The sequence below is a fragment of the Symphalangus syndactylus genome, chromosome 4, assembly GCF_028878055.3.
Source record: "Symphalangus syndactylus isolate Jambi chromosome 4, NHGRI_mSymSyn1-v2.1_pri, whole genome shotgun sequence".
In the NCBI taxonomy this organism is placed as follows: domain Eukaryota; kingdom Metazoa; phylum Chordata; class Mammalia; order Primates; family Hylobatidae; genus Symphalangus; species Symphalangus syndactylus.
In genome coordinates this window covers 112,946,755-112,968,121 of record NC_072426.2, presented here as the reverse complement: position 1 = coordinate 112,968,121, position 21,367 = coordinate 112,946,755, and the positions used below count along the sequence as shown (strand labels likewise).

The following is a 21,367-nucleotide window of genomic DNA, read 5'->3' as shown; positions in this document are numbered from 1 at the left end:
TTTCTATACTTATTCATTCTGTTAAATGCTTTTACGTCTAAATACACATCAACCCCTCTTGCACCATTTGCTTTTTGCACTGAAGTATTCTAAAACAAGTTGGATTACTAAACCACACAAATACAAAAGCTATGTTATCAGTTAATTTTAATACTGTGTTGAGTTTTTTTCCTGAAGTGTTCTTTAACCTCAAATGTATACAAGAAAATAAGTTTCCAATGGGTTGGGGTTTTTGTTGTTTTTAAAAGTGTATCTCATATATAATATTATCTGGAAACCAGGAGGAAAAAAAGATTGTTTTATTTTATACTCTACCCAGTAATCAAACAAAGAAAATAAAACACAATTTCTTTGTGGCTAAGCTGGTTTATTGAACTTCATGGGGGAAATGTAACAGTGACACTATTCCACAACAAAATTATTTAGATTTCATGAGGAAACATGTATTTGCAATATACTTTCAATAATGCATTGTTATTAATAGCTAACTACATTAGATTCTGGGGTACTTTCCTTTGCTGTTCTCAAATTAAGACTTTTCCAGAACATGTCTGATATTTTAATTATTTATTTTCAATTAAAGGTCAGTGTTAAATTCTACAGATTTTTAAAATGTGTGATTTGTTCTTTAAAAATTAGTAATTAGTTGTTAGATAGCTATCATTTTGGAAGTGATTTTGCAACAGTGAAATGTTTTATAAATATTTTAAGATACTGAAAGCTTTAACCCCATTCAACTGGTATGTTTTTTAAAAATAAAAACATACATATAAAAAATTAAATTGTTACAAATGAGATACAAATATTTTAAAACTAATAAATAAAGTTAAAAAATAAGTCCTTTCACAGAACTGTAAAGGCTACTACTAATTCCTTACAAAAAGAAATAAAGTTACTCTTTTTAAAACCATAATAACAGTAATAAAAAACCATAAATGTGCTTGGAAAGTCTATAAATTTTCTTCCCCCACTTTAGAAAATATTTTGAAAAGCGATAAACAGATTCCCTTCTTTAAAAAAAAAAGTTGTTACACCCATCATAGTTACTACAGCTGTCATTGTTTTATTACAAAAATAGTTATAAATCAAGGTTAATTTCGATACAAGTAAAACAATTTTTAGTTTTTAATTCCAGCATGATTAAGAAAAATGATCTCCCTAAATGCAAATAAAGCCAATTTGAGCTCTAATACTTAAAATGGAATAATCACTTCCTATAATTATTATTTTCAGTTAGTTCATTTAAAATAATTACTTTGTCTTTATAGTTAAATTATCCAGTTAGGACCACCACGATGATTAAACAAAAATCTTAAACTAGATTAGATTACATTTTTAATTGATTTCCCACATTCTGAAAATATTATAAGTACAATAATCGTTTGGCTTAATTTCCTCCAAAATTATTAAGGACAGCAATCTATCAAAATTAGTGAATGTGAACACTTCAGTTAAAGTCATGGCTTACATTCCATTTACGTAAATAGTTTAATATGTAAGCTTGCTATATTTTATGTGCAAAGACTTAGATTCAAAATAAAAGTATTTAGGTTAAAAAACTTCTTGAAATATTCTTTCCATCACTGAAGGATAGACATTTTTCAATATCTAATTTATTTTTCATACTGAGGAGGGATAACTTGTTGTGACCATAAAATTTAGACATCTTAAAAATTGATACGACACAATACTACTACAGAAATACATGTAGACTAATAGCAATTAGAGTTGTGCCTTCACAGCTACAATCCAAATGGAAGTTGATTTGTTAACTTGGCATTTACTCATTAAATTTATTGGAGTTGAAGGAAGAGCAAGAGATACCATACCAGATACACTGCTTGAAATTAGTAAAGGCTAAGAATAGGTCTCCTGTGTTAGCTAGAAGCTATGTTTACCTATTTTCCCCCAAGTTACAACACTTCATATGCTTTCAGTTAGTTTTTCACTGTTTAAAGATACCAAAATAAAATACAAAGCACCTTATGTCCCTTTATTTGCCTTAAAATCTGACTTATTTTTGCATATTTTAATAGGATTTAGTAAGAAAGCAACTCGGCTGGTTGCAGTGGCTCACACCTGTAACCCCAGCACTTTGGGAAGCTGAGGCGGGTGGATCATGAGGTCAAGAGATTGAGACCATCCTGGCCAACATGGTGAAACCCCATCTATACTAAAAATACAAAAATCAGCTGGGCGTGGTAGTGCACGCCTGTAATCCCAGCTACTCGGGAGGCTGAGGCAGGAGAATCACTTGAACCTGGGAGGCGGAGGTTGCAGTGAGCCAAGATCGTGCCACTGCACTCCAGCCTGGAGACAGAGCGAGACTCCATCTCAAAAAAAAAAGAAAGAAACTCAAATAACTCTTTTAAAAATAATAATGATTTTTGTAGCTCTTATAAGTATTAATTAGAAAATCAAACATCTAGAACTCTTGGAAAAGTCATTCTTTATGGACTGGGAACCAGAAAACATTCTATGCCTTCTTATCCCACTGGAACTAAAGTCTTGGCTCTAAAACATACCAATAATAACAAAACTAAATATGTTAATAAAACAAAGAAAGGCCAGATGCAGTGGTGAGTACCTACAGTCCCAGTACTGGGGAGGCTGAGGTGGGATGATTGCTTGAGCCCAGGAGCTCAAGGCCAGCCTGGGCAACATAGCAAGACTGTGTCTCTACCAAAAAACAAAAAAAGTACTCTGGGGAGAGGCAAATACCAGTTTTTATCCTATTAAGAACACCTCCCATTCAAAGGACATACTATTAGGTATGTCCTAAACCTTTAACATTTTTTTCCAATCCTAGGACAAAAGATTGAACAGTTACTGATCCTTTTAATTCATCATGTTCTCATTTGAAGCTTCCTTCATTGGGCTCTAGATGGAGAGATGTTCAGATTCATCCTATCTTTGCTTCATTTTCAATCTCACCTGAAAACCAACTTTTCCTGTGTTGTCACGGTGACAAACTTAAGTAGATACAAAATACAAAAGCGTGACAATGACAAACAGCAAAGTGTCAAGATGACCCATTATAGTTGAGATTAAATCTTATGACTTATTACTGTCATACTTCAAAAGTATTTTAGTCAAAATTAGATAATATAATAAAGACTGTTATTTAGCACCAGCACGTCATTGCAGGCTTTGGTTCAGGCTTCAGGATAATTCCATTATCAGGGGGTTGACTAAGCATTAATGGTTTGTGGCTCTTAAGCTTATGAGCCAAGGTCATAAATATAGCTTCCACGTGGTCATTATCATTGGGGTTTTTAGCAGACGTTTCAAACAAAGGCATACTGTGTGTGTCAGCAAATTTTTGTGCCAAGTCTGTGGGTACCTGAATGGCACTTCTCAAGTCACATTTATTTCCAACAAGAATCCGTGGTATATCATTGGCTAGCAAATGTTGTTTGCATTCTTCTATCCAAGATGGTAGGCTATGAAAACTAGCCATGTTGGTCATATCATACACAAAGACAACAGCATGTACATTTCTGTAGTAGTGCTGAACCATGCTCTTTCTGAATCGTTCTTGTCCTGCTGTGTCCCACAGCTGGATCTAAAAATGGGAAGAAAAAGAAGAAAACTGAAAATCTCATTCCAATTATACATATCAAGAAATGTAATCATCTTGCATTGTCTTTATTATCTCTTCACTTAAAATATTTTGATTTCTCCCTTCCATAATGTCTTTTCAATGTTACCTATGGGATCCAGACTTCATGATACCAGTTACCTCACAATTAAATTATAATACAAGTGTCAGAACAAATATTTCAATACAGGATTTTCTAAATTTCAGTAAATCCAATTTGTTTAAATAAAATTTACCTCAAAATCTTATTTTAAAATGTTACGAGAAAAATATATCAGGTGTTAACATGTTAAGCATTTAATTCCTATAAATTTGGTTACTATACACCCCTCTTTACCTTTCACTAGTCTAATTTAAAATATTAAACCTAGGAAAGATGTTGTTATGAGATCCAGCCTCCAAACAAACATATACATGTATGTGTATGTCTATGAAATCCAGGCCCCCTTGAAAACTTAAGAAGGCTAGAAAAAAAGCATGAATAAAAACACTCAACATACAATTAAAATGCTTAAAACTATAGATGTCAAAACTTACTAACAAAGCTACAGTAATCAAGACTGTGTGAAACTGGCCTAAGATCAGACACAGAAATCAATGGAACAGAACTGTGGATCCAGAAATGAACCCATATATCTATGGTCAACTGATTTTTAACAAGATTACCAAGACAATTCAACAGCAGGAAAGATTAGTCATTTCAATAAATGGTGCTGGACAACATGCAAAAAATGAGGCTGGATCCCTGCCTCACACCATGTATAAAAACTTACTCAAAATGGATCAAAGACCTAAATTTAAGAGCTAAAACTTTAACTCTTTGTAACCTTGGATTAGGCAATGGTTTCTTAGATACGATACCTAAAGCAAAAGCAATCAAAGAAAAAAATAAACTGGACTTCATCAAAATTAAAAATATTTGTGCAGCCAGATGCAGTAGCTCAGCACTCTGGGAGTCCAAGCCATCAGGGTCACTTGAACCCAGGAGTTTAAGACCAGCCTGCACAAATAAAATTGGAGGGTGGAGCAAGATGGAAGAATAGAAAGCTCCACCTATCATGCCCCCAACTGCCCGCAAGGACACCAAGTTAATAACTATCTACACAGAAAAAAAAAAAAAAAAAAAAACTTCATAAGAACCAAAAATCACGTGAGCACTCATAGTACCTAGTTTTAACTTCATATTGCTGAAAGAGGAACTGAAGAGATAGAAAAAACAGTCCCAAATTGCCAACACCCACCCCCCGCACCCCCAGCAGCAGCGGTGTGGTACAGAGACCTTCTCTGGGCACTGGGAAAAGGAGAACACAGCAATTGAGAGGCACTGAACTCAGTTCTGCCCTGTTAGAGCAAAAAGGAAAACCGGACCAAACTCAGCTGATGTCTACCCACAGAGGGAACACTTAACCCAGCCCCAGCCAGAGGGGAACCAGCAATCCCAGCAGTCCAAACATGAGTTCCCATAAACCTTGCCCTCTGTGTCTCCAAGTAAACTTGAGAAGGTGGTCTAGGCCACAAGCATTGCAACTCTGAGGCAACTCCGAGTGGTAAACTAGGCCCAGAGACAGTGGGCTGGGGCAGACAGGAGACATACTGAGACTCCAGCTGGGGCAGCCAAGGGAGTGCTGCCATCACCCCTCCCCTAACCCCAGGCTGCACAGCTCACAGCTCCAAAAAAGACCACTTCCTTCCATTTGAGGAGAGGAGAGGAGAGGAGAGGAGAGGAGAGGAGAGGAGAGGAGAGGAGAGGGAAGAGTGGGGAGGACACTGTCTTGATCTTAGATACCAGCTCAGCCACAGCAGGATAAGATATTGGTCAGAGTTGTGAGGCCCTCATTCCAGGCCTTACCTCCTAGATGACATTTCTAGATACACCTTGGGCAGAAGGGAACCTGCTGCCTTGAAGGAAAAAATCCAGTCCTGGCAGCATTCATCACTGTTAACTGAAGAGCCCGTGGGCCCTGAAAAACCAGCTGGCATACCCAGGTACTACACTGACAGCCTTGGGTGAACCTCTGAGACTTGCTGACTGCAAGTGAGACTCAGCACATAATTAGCTGTGGCGGCTATAGGGCAAAACTCCTGCTTGAGAAAAGCAGAGGCAAAAGGGGACTTTGTCTTGTACCTTAGGTACCAGCATGGCCACAGGGGGACCCTTGGGGTCCCAGATTTCAGGACTTGACTCTTGGATAGCATTTTTGGACCTGCCCTGGGCCAGAGGGTACCCCACTACTCTGAAGGGTGAGGCCCAGGCCAGGCAGCATTCATGACAAGGGGACTTAAGAGCCCTTGGGCCTTAAGGGAACATTGGTGGTAGTCTGGCAGTACTCCTCATGGCCTGGAGTGGCAGTGGTTACAAGTGGGAAGCTCCTCTGTCTTTGGAAAGGGTGGGGGAGGAAGAGTGGGAAGGGCTGTCACGCAGTTTGAGTGCCAGCTCAGCCACAGTACAACAGAACACCAAGTAGACTTCTAAGATTTTTAACTCTAGTCCCTGACTCCTGGAAGGCACTTCTGGACCAACCCAAGGCTTAGGGAAACTTGCCACCCTGAAGAGAAGGGCACAGGCCTGGCTGGCTTTGCCACCTGCTGATTGTAGAGTTCTAGGGCCTTGAGTGAACATAGGCAGTAGCCAGGGAGTGGCTACAGCAGGCCTTGGGTGAGACACAGTGCTATGCTGGCTTCAGGTCTAGTGCAGTCTAGACCTAGTGCAGAGGCAAAAGTAAAGGGGACTTTGACTTAGTGCAGTCATAGTGGTGGTGGTCACAGGGGTGCTTATGTCACTCCACTCTCAGTATTAGGTGGCTCAGAACAGAGACAGAGAAAGAGAGACTCTGTATGTTTGGAAGAAAGTAAGGGAAGGAAGCACGCGTCTCTGCCTGGTAATACAGAGAATTCTCCTGGATCTTGTCCAAGACCATCAAGGTGGTACCTCTACGAGTCTGCAAGAACCACAGTGTTACTGGGCTTAGGGTAACCCCTAAGGCAGATACAGCTTAGGTCACAACACTCAAGTCCTTTCAAATGTCTGAAAAGCCTTCCCAAGAAGGACAGCTACAAATAAGCCCAGACAGTGAAGACCACAATAAACACCTAATCCTTCAACGTCCACACACAGAAGAATATCTACTAGCATCAACACCATCCAGGAAAACATGACCTCACCAAATGAACTAAACAAGGCAACAGGCACCAATCCTGGAGAAACACATATGTGACCTTTCAGAAGAGAATTCAAAAGTAGCTGTTCTAAAGAAACTCAAGATAACACAGAGAAGGAATTCAGAATACTACCAGATAAATTCAACAAAGAGATTCTTGAAGAATGCATCAGAGTCCTTTAACAGCAGAATTGATCAAGCAGAAGAAAGAATAAGCAAGCTTGAAGACAGGCTAACTGAAAATACACAGAGGAGATAAAAGAAAAAAGAATAAAAAACAAGGAAGCATGCCTACAGGATCTAGAAAACAGCCTCAAAAGGACAAATCTAAGAGCTACTGGCTTTAAAGAGAAGGTAAAGAAAGAGACAGAGAGGCCGGGCGCGGTGGCTCACGCCTCTAATCTCAGCACTTTGGGAGGCCGAGGTGGGCGGATCACGAGGTCAGGAGATCGAGACCATCCTGGTTAATACGGTGAAACCCCATCTCTACTAAAAATACAAAAAAAAAAAATTAGCCGGGCGAGGTGGCGGGCGCCTGTAGTCCCAGCTACTCGGAAGGCTGAGGCAGGAGAATGGCATGAACCCCGGGGGGCGGAGCCTGCAGTGAGCTGAGATCGAGCCACTGCACTCCAGCCTGGGTGACAGCGAGACTCCGTCTCAAAAAAAAAAAGAAAGAGACAGAGATAGAAAGTTTATTCAAAGGGATAATACAGAAAACTTCCCAAACCTAGAAGGTATCAATATTCAAGTATAAGAAAGTTATAGAACACCAAACAGATTTAACCCAAAGAAGACTACCTGAAGGCATTTAACAATCAAACTCCCAAAGGTCAAGAATAAAGAAAGGATCCTACAAGCAGCAAGAGAAAAGAAACAAATAACATACAATGGAGCTCCAATAGGTCTGGCAGCAGATGTTTCAGTGGAAACCTTACATGCCAGGAGAGAGTGGCATGATATATTTCCAAGTGCTGAAGAAAAAAACCCTTTTATCCTAGAATGGTATATCTGGCAAAAATATCATTCAAACATGAAGGAGAAATAAAGACTTTCCCAAACAAAAGCTGAAGGGTTTGATCAATACCATACCTCTGCTACAAGAAATGCTAAAGGCAGCACTTCAATCAGAAAGAAAAGGACATTAACGAGCAATACATAATCACCCAAAGATACAAAATTCACTGGTAATAATAAGCACACAGAAAAATACAGAAGATTATAACACTGTAACTGTGGTGTATAAACTACTCTTATTCTAAGTAGAAAGACTAAATGATGAACCAATCAAAAATAATAACTACGATGACTTTTCAAGACATAATCAATACAATAAGATATAAATAGAAACAAGAAAAAGTTAAAAAGTGGGGAGGATGAAGTTAAGGCACACAGTTTCTATTAGTTTTTTGTTTGTTTATGTAAAGAGTGTTAACTTGTTATCAGGTGACATGGTTTGGCTGTGTCCCCACTCAAATCTCATCTTGAATTCCCACACATTGTGGGAGGGACCCTGTCAGAGGTAACTGAATCATGGGGGCAGGTATTTCCCATGCTGTTCTCATGACAATGAGTAAGTCTCAAGAGATTTGATGGTTTTAAAAAGGGGAGTTTCCCTGCACAAGCTCTCTTCTCTTGTCTGCTGCCATGTGAGACATGCCTTTCATCTTCTGCCTTGATTGTAAGGCCTCCCCAGCCACGTGGAACTGTAAGTCCAGTAAACTTCTTTCTTTTTTAAATTGCCCAGTCTCAGGTCTTTATCAGCAGTGTAAAAATGGAGTAATATATCAGGTTAAAATAATGGGTTACAAGATAGTATTTGCAAGCATCATGGTAACCTCAAGCCAAAAAAATATACAATGGACACACAAATAATAAAAAGCAAGAAACTAAATCATATCACAGGAGAAAATTACCTTCACTCGAGGAAGACAGGAAGGAAAGAAAGAAGGAAGAGAAGACCACAAAACAACCAGAAAACAAATAACAAAATAACAGAAGTAAAATTAAATACCTAGGGATTAACCAAAGAAGTTAAAGATCTCTACAATGAAAACTATAAAACACTGATGAAAGAAATTAAAGCATACACACACAAAAATGGAAAAATATTCCATGTCAATGATTGGAAAAATCAATATTGCTAAAAAATGTCCACAGTACCAAATTAATTTACAGATTCAATGCAATCTCTATTAAAATGCCAGTGACATTCTTCACAGAAAGAGAAAAAACAACCCCAAAATTTATATGGAACCATGAAAGACCCAGAATATCTCAAGCTCTCCTAAGCAAAAAGAACAAAACTGTAGGAATCACATGACCTAACTTCAAATTGTATTTCAGATCTGTAGTAACCAAAACAGCATGGTACTGGCATAAAAACAGACATATAGACCAATGCAACAGAATAGAGAATGCAGACACAAATCCACACACCTACAGTGAACTCATTTTTGACAAAGTTGCCAAGAACATACACTGGGGAAAAGACAGTCTCTTCAATAAACGGTGCTGGCAAAACTGGGTTTCCACATGTAAAAGAATGAAACTAGACCCCTATCTCTTGCCATATACAAAAATCAAATCAAAATGCATTAAAGGCTTAAATCTAAGACCTCAAACTATGAAACTACCACAAGAAAATATTGGGGAAAATCTTCAGGACACTCGTCTGGGCAGAGTTCTTAAGCATTACCCCAGAAGTACAGACAACCAAAGCAAACATGGACAATGGAATCACATCAAGTTAAAAAGCTGCTGCACAGCAAAGGAAACAAAAAAGTGAAGAGACAACCCACAGAATGGAAGAAAATATTTGCAAACTACCCCTCTGATAAGGGATTAATAACCAGAATATATTAGGAGCTCAAACACTACAGCAAAAAATCTAATAATCTAATAAAAAATGGGCAAAAGATTTGAATAGACATTTCTCAAAAGAAGACATACAAATGGCAAACATGTATATGAGACGGTGCTCAACATCAACAATCATCAGAGAGATGCAAATCAAAACTATCATGAGATATCATCTCATCCCAGTTACAATGGCTTGTATCTAAAAGACAGGCAATGACAAATGCTGGGGAGGATGTAGAGAAAAGGGAACCCTCATACACTGTTGGTGGGAATGTAAATTAGTACAACTACCATGGAGAACAGTTTGGAGGTTCCTCAAAAAATTCAAAATGGAGCTACTATATGATCCAGCAATCCCACTGCTGTGTATATACCCCAAAGAAAGGAAATTAGTATATCAAAGAGGTATCTGGACTCTTATGTTTTTTGCAGCACTATTTATAATAGCTAAGATCTGGAAGCAACCTAAATGTCCATCAACAGATGAATGTATAAAGAAAATGTGGTACATATGCACAATGGAGTACTATTCATTCATAAAAAACAATGAGATCCAGTCATTTCCAACAACATAGATGGAACTGGAGATCATTATGTTAAATGAAATAAGCCAGACACAGAGAGACAAACATCACATGTTCTCACTTATTTGTGGGATCTAAAAATCAAATCAATTGACCTCATGGACATAGAGAGTTGAAGGATGGTTACCAGAGGCTGAGGAAGGGTAGTGGGGCTTCGGGGTAGGGGAGATAGGGATGGTTAATGGGTACAAAAAAAAAAAAAAACCAGAAAGAATGAATAAGACCTACTATTTGATAGGCAATAGGGTGACTATAGTCAATAATAACTGTATATTTTTAAATAACTTAAATAATGTAATTGGCTTTTTTTTTTTTTTTTTTTTTTTTGAGACAGGACATTGCTCTATTGCCCAGGCTGGAGTGCAGCAGCACGATCTCAGCTCACTGCTGCCTCAATCTCCTGGGCTCAAGGAATCCTCCCGCCTCAGCCACCTGAGTAGCTGGGACTACAGGTGCAAGCCAACATACCCGGCTAATTTTTTTATCTTTTTGTAGAGATGGGTTTTCGCCATGTTGGCCAGGCTGGTCTGAACTCCTCGGCTCAAGCAATCTGCCTGCTTCAGCCTCCCAAAGTGCTGGGATTACAGGCATGACCCACTGCACCTGGCCTGAATTGTTTGTAACTCAAAGGATAAATACTTGAGGGGATGAATACCCCATTCTCCATGATGTGCTTATTTCACATTGCATGCCTGCATCAAAACATATAATGTACCCCATAAATATATACACCTACTATGTATCCACAAAAACTTCTAAAAATTAAAAAAAAAAAGAAATCAAAATGTTGTTCCATTAAAAAAAAAAAAAAAAAAAAAAGACCAGTCTGAACAACATAGGGAGACCCTGTCTCTTAAAAAAAAAAAAAAAAAAAACACAAAAAGTGGCGGGGGAGCCAGGGTGGGGGGGGAAGGGCCGCGCGGCAGAGGGCAGGCACAGTGGCTCAGCCCTGTAATTCCAGAACTTTGGGAGGCCAAAGCAGGTGGATCACATGAGTCCAGCAGTTCATGACCAGCCTGGCCAACATGGTGAAACTCCATCTCTACTAATAATACAAAAATTAGCCAGGTGTGGTGGCAGGTGCCCGTAGTCCCAGCTACTTGGGAGGTTGAGGTGGGAGAATCACTTGAGCCTGGGAGACAGAGGCTGCAGTGAGCTGAGATCATGCCACTGCACTCCAGTCTGGGTGACAGAGTAAGACCCTGCCTCAAAAAAAAAAAAAAAAAGCTTGTGCTTCTAAGGACACTATCAAAGTGAGGAGACAACTCACAGAATGGGAGAAAATATCTGCAAATAAAATATATCTGAGGCCAGGCATGGTGGCTCACACCTGTAATCCCAGCACTTTGGGAGGCCGAGGCAGGCAGATTATCTGAGCTCAGGAGTTCAAGACCACCCTGGCCAACAGGGCAAAACTCCGTCTCTACCAAAAATACAAAAAATTAGCAGGGCATGGTGGCATGCACCTGTAGTCCCAGCTACTTGGGAGTCTGAGGCACGAGAATCACTTGAACCCAGGAGGCAGAGGTTGCAGTGAGCTGAGATTGTGCCACTGCACTCCAGAACAAGACTATGTCTCAAAAAAAAAAAAAAAAAAAAGAAAAGACCCTTGAAATTCTATCTTTAGCATTTAGAAAGATATTTTGCTAATAAATTGGATGACCTATATAAAAGCTATCCAAGGGAACTAGAGCTGATTTTTTTCTCTTCTAATAACATTTTCTGTAACTCAGATGTTCAAGCATCACTTCATCAATGAAAAATGACTTATAACGTTTTAAGCAAATTATATTCACAAGATAAAAAATAAAAAGCACACAAAAAGGAAATATACCAAAATATTAACAATGGTTGTCTCCAAGGTAATTTCTCCCTTTATTTCTACTTTTCTATTTTCCTTAACAAACATGCATGTCATTTATAAAAACAAACTAAAAAAAAAAAAATGATTACGCAGAATTTAGACCCACCTCAAAGAACTGTGGATGTCCTCAACAAATGTAAGCGGTAATGATAAATGTTAACCCCAGGCCAGGTGCAATGACTCACACCTGTAATCCCAGCACTTAGGGAGCCTGAGGTGGGAGGATTACTTGAGCTCAGGAGTTTGAAATCAGCTTGGGCAACACAGTGAGAGCTTGTCTCTACCTTGTTTCTACGAGTGAGACCTTGTCTCTTAAAAAAAAAAAAAAAAAAAAAGTGAGCTGGGAGTGGTGGCATGCATCTGTGCTTCCAGTTACTTGGGAGGCTGAGGTGGGAGGATCGCTTGAGCCCAGGAGATCAAGGCTGCAGTGAGCCATAATCGTGCCACTGCACTCCAGCCTGGGCAACAGAGTGAGACCTTGTCTCCAAAAAAAAACAGAAGAAGAAGAAGAAGTTTAATCCTAAGAAAACTCTTTGTTTTTAGATGAGACTGACTAAACAATATTCCTCTTCCCATTCCCTATTTAATAAATGGTGCTGGGAAAGCTGGCTAGCCATATGTAGAAAGCTGAAACTGGATCCCTTCCTTACACCTTATACAAAAATTAATTCAAGATGGATTAAAGACTTAAATTTTAGACCTAAAACCATAAAAACGCTAGAAGAAAACCTAGGCAATACCATTCAGGACATAGGCATGGGCAAGGACTTCATGTCTAAAACACCAAAAGCAATGGCAACAAAAGCCAAAATAGACAAATGGGATCTAATTAAACTAAAGAGCTTCTGCACAGCAAAAGAAACTACCATCAGAGTGAACAGGCAACCTACAGAACGAGAGAAAATTTTTGCAATCTACCCATCTGACAAAGGGCTAATATCCAGAATCTATAAAGAACTTAAATTTACAAGAAAAAATCAAACAACCCCATCAAAAAGTGGGCAAAGGATATGAACAGACACTTCTCAAAAGAAGACATTTATGCACCCAAAAGACACATGAAAAAATGCTCATCATCACTGGCCATCAGAGAAATGCAAATCAAAACCACAATGAGATACCATCTCACACCAGTTAGAATGGCGATCACTTAAAAAGTCAGGAAATAGCAGGTGCTGGAGAGGATGTGGAGAAATAGGAACACTTTTATACTGTTGGTGGGACTGTAAACTACTTCAACCATTGTGGAAGACAGTGTGGCAATTCCTCAAGGATCTAGAACTAGAAATACCATTTGACCCAGAGATCTCATTACTGGGTATATACCCAAAGGATTATAAATCATGCTACTATAAAGACACATGCACACGTATATTTATTGCAGCACTATTCACAATAGTAAAGACTTGGAACCAACCCAAACGTACACCAATGATAGACATTGGTATATTTTCTTTTTGTGTGCTTTTTATTTTTTATCTTGTGCATATATTTGCTTAAAACATTATATACACCATGGAATACTATGCAGCCATAAAAAGGATGAGTTCATGTCCTCTGCAGGGACACGGATAAACCTGGAAACCATCATTCTGAGCAAACTATCACAAGGACAGAAAACCAAACACCACATGTTCTCACTCATAGGTGGGAATTGAACAATGAGAACACTTGGACACAGGGTGGAGAACATCATACACCAGGGCCTGTCATGGGGTTGGGGAAGGGGGGAGGGATAGCATTAGAAGAAATACCTAATGTAAATTACGAGTTAATGGGTGCAGCACACCAACATGGCACATGTATACATATGTAACAAACATGCACGTTGAGTACCCTAGAACTTAAAGTATAATAAAAAAAAAACAAAAGACAGTATTCCTCTTCCCATCAATCCTGTTCAAAATTTTATGCTTTCTAATCATATCAAGTCTTCCAGAACACAGAGGTATGAAATTACCCCTTTTTTATTTTTATTTTTTGAGACGGGGTCTCACTCAGCCCCTCCAGGCTGGAATGCAGTGGCACAATCATGGATCACTGCAGCCTCCACCCACCAGGCTCAATCTTCCTGCCTCAGCCTCCTGAGTAGCTGGGACCACAGGCACATGTCACCAGACCCAGCTAAGTTTTTAATTTTTTGTAGAGACAGTGTGGGGGAGGGGGGTCACACTATGTTGCCCAGGCTGGTCTCAAACTCCTGGGCTCAAGTGATCCTCCCACCTTGGCCTTCCAAAGCTTTGGGATTATAGGCATGACCCATCATGCCCAGCCTGAAATAACTCTACACTTTACTGTAGAGCCATAAACGTAACTAATAATTAATGAGGCATTTACAAAGGAATATTTAAAAAGACGCTTCAAAATTTCTCTCATGGAATAACTAAATGATAGGAAGGCTTAGGGCTACTGCTGCCTGCTGCCTTCCAGGCCTGCACACTGAGATGAGAAGGCAAGGAGACAGGAAAGGAGCAACGAGAGACCCAGCCAATACACGACAGGACAACTGATTAAAAACTGTTGGCCATAAAAGGCTAGAGAAAACTTTGAAGGAAACAGACAAGACAGACACTAGGCAAAAAGCAAAGCCTAGAAAACTCTTGAGGCTTAGCTATGAGTGGAATGGTTCATGATGTTTAAATAAGAAGAGAAAATGACACTTTTGGACCCAAGGAAGCGAGATGCTTTCATCTGGTAAATGTTAAATTAGGAAATATTTTCAGAGAAATTTTTCCCAATTTAATACTTAAATATCTTAGGAAAAACGGCTAATATGTGCTCACATCAATCTTATTGCCACTTTAAACATTATAAAGTTAACATAATATATACTTGGCAAGGCGTGGTGGCTCATGCCTGTCATCCCAGCACTTTAGGAGACTGAGGTGGGCAGATGACTTGAGGTCAGGAGTTCAAGACCAGCCTGGCCAACATGGTGAAACCCCGTCTCTACTAAAAATACAAAAAAATTAGCCAGGCGTGGTGGCATACGCCTTTAATAGGCTTGAACCTGGGAGGCAGAGGTTGTGGTGAGCTGACATCGCACCACTGCACTCCAGCCTGGGTGACAGAGACTCTATCACAAAAAAAAATTATTATTATTTTTTATGACAGGGTCTCACTCTCGCCAGGCTGGAGTACAGTGGCACAATCTTGGCTCACTGCAACCTCCACCTCCCATGCTCAAGTAATCCTCCCACTTCAGCCTCCTGAGTAGCTGCGACTACAGGAGTGTGTCACCATACCCAGTTAATTTTTGTGTTTTTTGTAGAGATGGGATTTCTCCATGTTACCCAGGCTGGTCTCAAATTCCTCGGCTCAACTGATCGGCCTCCCAAAATGCTGAGATTACATGCATGAGCCACGGCGCCCGGCCCAAATTCTTCATTTTAAAGGCAGTATTCCTTTCAAATAGTCACAAAAATTTGTTACTTGTCTTCTTAGGAAGCTAAAATTTATTTATTTTAAAATTTTAACAGGGTTTAAGTGAACACAGACCAATACACGAATTGGCAGCACTCAGAACCAGTAGAGGTTGAGAGAGACTCCAGAAAGCTAAAATTTATTTCAAAGATTTGCCATTTGATTCTGTACACCAGACGCACACATTTCTACTCCACATACAAAAAGCAAAAAGAGTTCTCTTGAGATGTTACTAATACTAGTTATGATGTTGTTTTACAACTTAAATTGTTAACAGAAACTCTTATGTAGTTCTTATATAGATGGTCTTTTACATGAAATAATAAAAATGTGTTCTTTGAAAGAATAGGGGAAAAGGAAATTTGATAGCTAATCAGAGATGGAAAACTTGGATTAAAACCTTTAACATTTTAGGTCAAGCAAAAAGAGTATTAAATCAATTTAAAGTCAGATCATTTCTCATTTTGGATAATAAAACCACCAAAAGAGCTGTCATGGCTGGGCATGGTGGTTCACACCTGTAATCCCAGCACTTTGGGAGGCCGAGGCAGGCAGATCATGAGGTCAGGAGATCGAGACCATCCTAGCTAACACAGTGAAACCCCGTCTCTACTAAAAATACAAAAAGTTGGCCAGGAGTGGTGGCAGGCACCTGTAGTCCCAGCTACTTGGTAGGCTGAGGCAGGAGAATGGTGTGAACTTGGGAGGCGGAGCTTGCGGTGAGCCCAGATTGCTCCACTGCACTCCAGCCTGGGCGACAGAGCGAGACTCCGCAAAAAAAAAAAAAAAAGCTGTCATCAACAACAAGAATCTACTATTAGTATTTAGCAGTAGCTAGGTTGCCATTTTTGTTAAAACTTGATACTGGAATTTAAAGTAGAGATTCATGAAGTATTATATGAAGGAATTATACATATATATGAAATTTTTTTTTTGAGATGGAGTCTTGATCTGTCACCCAGGCTGGAATGCAGTGGCACGATGTCAGGTCATTGCAACCTCTGCCTCCCAGGTTCAAGCAACGACAGGCGTGAGCCACCATGCCCGGTCAAAAATTTTTTTAAATAAAGGATTTAATTACAGAATAATAATGGCGATAAGGAAGAGAGCAAGCAGTGAGAGAAAGTATTAGTTATCGCCTTAGAGGAAAAAATACACACAATTTGGAACAGTAATCTTAGTTATCCATCCTCCCTCCCTATTCTTTCACTGCGTTTTTTTTTTTTTTCCCATTACCATCTCTCTCCTGAAGGAATGAGCATTAATTGAGGACTGGGAGATCAGTTGAGCTCCTGTAACTGTTTAGCTGCTGCAACAGTTCAAAGAGGGGTTAAAAAAAGGACTTGAACTAGAATTTTGAAGACAAGACAGTTAACAGAAAGTGTGCAGGTGGAAAACCAATTGGACTCAGAGAACAAAGGAGAGGGGTGAGAGTACAAGGATAAGAAGGATTAAAGTAGTACAACCTAGGTGAATTTTGAATTTCATATGATTTTCATGTATCATGAAATCTTGATATTTTCCCTAAACATTAAAAAATGTAAAAAATCATTCTTAGATTGTGGCCATGTAAAAACAGGCAAAAGACCATTTTTGGCCCTCAAGCATAGTTTGCTGACCCTTGTGCCGTATCTTAATTCTCTGGACTCATCAAAATGTCTTCTTTCCAGCAATTACTCATTAAATATTTGTTTTACCAGTGTGGGGAGAGGTCCTGATTATTTTCCTTTAGTTAATATTAACATTTTGCACTTAACATGGGAACATTTCATTTCTACTGCTACAAAAAAGTAAGCTACTAAACTATTCAAGTAGGAACTGCTGACCTCTAATGGGAGGCCGGATTAAATACAACACCAGGCTTTAATGGGTTGGTGTGATTGCCACTGGAAAACGACTGTGCTAAAGGAATACAATTAGTCATGAAGGGGATACACACACGAGGAAGGAGCATAAGGATTAGAGTAAGGAGTCTCAATTTAAAAGTCGAATGTATTTTTATTTAAGGAATTTAATTTTATAATTTTATTCGACTTCCAAAATTTTGCAAACAAGATTTTCCTCTTTCAATTACTTGCACATACTGCTTAGGAATGGATTAGCAGATACAGGCTTTCTTACATTTCATAAAACATTTTAACGGATTCTGAAAGGGCACTGTTGTTAAGTCATGCTTTCCGAAAATTTTCTAGTCCACGATTATCAAAACATTTAATGCAATATCTCATTTTTATCAAAGAAATAATGTCTAGAATGGCATTTTACTAGTAAAGTAACATAGAGCTTCCCAGCTTTAAGATGAAAAATTAGGAAAAATGTCATTTTAGATCAGGCTACAATTTTCCAAAGACATAATATGAACATTTCAGCAGCACTCAAGATGTATTACAGGTTAACCAAAAAGCAGCAGACACAGCACATAGAATAAAGCTCTTTATATCACTTTTCAGTTTTAGAAAAAAAGGACACTAAAAAAAATTAAGCTCTGTAGTTTTAAAAAAAATGCCCAACATAGCTATATCTTTTCCTACTACAGAAATCTCAGAACATGTCTGTAGTCATTTCAACCACAATAAAAATCTCTCTCAAGTCTCACCATTGGTGGTACAATCAACGGCTAGGGCCTTCGAAGAAAAATGATCTCAGTATCCAAGTCCACATCAATATAACAAGTTAGGCTAAAGTTCAGTAGAAATAATCTCCCCAAAAAATATTTTCTCCTTGCTCTTCCCAACCAGAACTATCAACTCTGTGCTCCCAGATTCGTCATACCTGTGGTTCTGTCTTATTTATCACTGCCAGCACTCACCTCAGTAGTTAGGTAATTGACTTTATACACTGCACATGCTTTATATTTTTTCAATACTATTATCTCTTAAATTTGCATCTGATTCATCTGTGATCTTTAAGTATAAATGGCAACCCAGGAACAGATAAAGGGCCCTCAAGTCCCAACTCCTCCCCCACCCTCATTCTCTCCACTTTTGAAAGAATTTCCTACTTCCGTTTTTGTTTTTGTTTTGTTTTTTAAATTTCTCTCCCCTTAGCTGTCTACTTATGCCCTCCACTATCTCTGCTTTCAACTTTGGGTGTACAATTGCAGAACTAATGGTGGCAAACAGGAAAAATAATGTTAAGCCACTAGGAAAGACAAAGAATCTTTTTAAAGGTACCAACTATGAACCAGGTGCTTCATGTATGTCCTCATCTGATCCTCACAGCAGCCTGATAAGGTATTATGATCCCAGTTTTTCGGAAGAAAAAAACAGACTGAGAGGTTAAAGAATCTGCCTAAGGTCCAGGGTGACCAACTATTTTGGTGTGCCCAATACAGGGGATCCCCGGGATGTGAGACCCAGTTTTAAAACCTGGACAGTCTTGGGCAAAGTTGGTCACCCTATTAAGGACACACAGCCCATCCCTACCCTTTCGTAGGTTCAGATTTGAATCCAGGTTAGTTGGGCTCCAAAGCCCACGTACTTCCCAGATTCCTGCTTCTCCCAAACTTAACTCCCTTGGAACTTCAGAAGCTCCATTATTTTTCACCCCAAAGGCTTCTGGGCCAAACCTAATTCTGGTAAAATGTTTAGCCTTTTATTCTATCTTTTCTCCTGCAAGTATACAAATCTTTCTAAACTCCCTAATACAAAGCACCTCCAAAACCACCACTGAGAGCTCATATGGGACATGAAATACTAATGTAAAAAATTAAAAGACAAAAGCACCAAAGAAAGGTTAATTTCTTTTAACCCAGCTTACTTCACCTTTACCATCATTAGCAGTATAACCTGTTGGGGTGGGGGGCGATGATTAGGGAACTGAAAAATAAATTGTTCTTGCCTCTAAGATACGAGGGTAGGAACGTCTGAAGCAAGCCTGTTCTCCCACCACTCTCCATCCCCACCAAGAGACTGAAATAAAGATGATTGCGGATTTAAAGCAGTAGTATAAGGCAAGGTAGTTCCACCTATGTTTTAAGGAGTAGCATCAACAGGTGGTATTTAGTGGTGGCTTGCTATGAAGGTGTGTCTAAGGTTTATACCATCAAGAGGCCTAAGCCTTGTCATTGATCCTCATTCCACTGTTAGATTCCAACCCCTCAGAACCTCAAACCTGCCTTGAGGCCTATTCTACCTTCTCCACTATTACTGTCACTCAGTGTCCCCAGTCCTAGGGACCAAAAATAACGACTTAAAGGGAATAAAGAATTGGGAGTGTGTCTGAGGTGGCATCATGAGAAATGCTTTTGGCAACCTGAGTAGGAACTATGACATATAGAATGTTTCTGCAGGAAAAGATTTTTCTAAAATCAGTATCATACAGAAACTACTACAGCAAAACTGTATGCAAGACAATACCTAAGTACTTCCTCAAAGGCAAAGGGCTTTACTTCCACAACACCGAAGGCACTGCTTGAATGGATGTTTAATAACTATTACTGATTAAATGAATTTTCCATTCTCGCGCAATTTCACTGTTTTTCCGCCGTTTATATTTGACTGACTCCCAGCACACGACACACAGTCAATGGGTCGGTAGACAAGCCCTACACTCCTGAACTCAAAGTATGGTCCACGGACTAGCTGCACCTGCATCATCAACGAGATTATTAAATCATAACCTGCATTTTCAAAAACAAGATCCCCAGGTAAATCGCATGCACACTGAAGTCTGAGAAACAGTGCCTTAGAAGTTTGCAGTATATGAATCCTTCCAACCCCAACTGCAATCTCATCAGCGTGAGAAAAAAATGGAGCGCACACACACCGTGCACAGGGCCAGCGACCAGCCCACGGTGGGGTTGGGACACCTGTCATCCCGTCCTCCCCAACAGTCCCCCATCCGCTCACCTTGATGCGCTCCCCATCAATCTCCACCGCTCGTTCTCGGAAATCCACCCCTATCGTGGCCTCGGTGCGGTCGGGGAAGCGGCCAGCGCAGAAGCGGTACGTCAGGCATGTCTTGCCCACATTGGAGTCGCCGATCACGATTATCTTGAAGATGCGGGAGCGGGCAGGAGGCAAAAACCCTGAGGCCCCTGACATTGCCCCGCTGGACGAAAAGCTTGCCTCGAGCGACGATTCCATCTCCTCAGCCATTCCCCCGACCCGCCCCAAACTGAGGCGGAGGAAAGGAGACACAGAAAGGCTGAGATTACGCCACCGCAAGCGCGCGCGCCCAGCCGGCCTGTCCGGCTGCGCAACTTCCCAGGGGCTGGTCCCCCCGAGCGCGCCTGCGCACCTTTCCGCCCCGCCCTCGCCCGCACAGGTGTGGCACCCTCCCGCCCCGCCGCAGAGAGCTGCCTGCCCGCGGCCACACGCTAGGCGTCACTCGGGCGGGCGCCGGTCTACCTGGGCAGGCGTGGGGCCTGTCGGGGGCTTCACGGCAGCGCGGAAGGCCAGCCTGCGAGAGGCTGAGCCAAGCGCCCCAGGCCCAGCGCCCTGGCTGACCCAGCCCCGCCACGTCCAAGGTTCCCGCCCTCTGGAGGAAGCCGCGCAATCACTCCGGGGGCGGGGAGAGACAGACGACTGAGAGGAAGGAGGTACCACGGGCGCTCTCTCGCGAGAGGGCCGGAGAGCCGCCTTTGACGGGGGCGTGTACCTGGAGAGCGACGGTAAGGACGTCGCCGGGCTCCGGCGTCGGGTCAGTTCCGGCATCGACGTATCGTTTGGTCGCCCCAGAGAGGAGACAGGTTCCCTCAGCTTGCCGCTGGGGATGTGGCATCGGCTGCGCTCACCGCCGCGGCCTCTGTGAACTGCGGGAGTTGGGACAGCGGCCAGGGCTAGGTTGGGTGGGACGCGAGTCATCGCCGAAAGCCTGCCGTGTGCGGGGCGCACTTGGAGGCGAGCTCTGGGCCGCGCTGAGTTTTGCAGCCTAA

General features: G+C 40.7%; 1 protein-coding gene across 2 annotated transcripts; it reads right to left on the bottom strand.

The window, feature by feature from the left end:
• Nucleotides 1–346: 346 nt before the first annotated feature.
• On the bottom strand, nt 347–21,048 carry RAB33B (RAB33B, member RAS oncogene family). 2 transcript variants are annotated; one of them, XM_055275956.2, is made up of 3 exons: nt 20,841–21,042; nt 20,340–20,607; nt 347–3,565 (listed from the first exon to the last, which is right to left on the bottom strand). In XM_055275956.2, exons 2-3 carry the CDS (start codon nt 20,586–20,588, stop codon nt 3,125–3,127), a joined length of 690 nt encoding a protein of 229 aa, XP_055131931.1. In that variant the 5' UTR covers nt 20,589–20,607; nt 20,841–21,042; the 3' UTR covers nt 347–3,124. The 2 variants fall into 2 exon arrangements, with proteins under 2 accessions (XP_055131931.1, XP_063494278.1); XM_063638208.1 differs by having other exon boundaries at nt 20,340–21,048.
• Nucleotides 21,049–21,367: the final 319 nt, after the last annotated feature.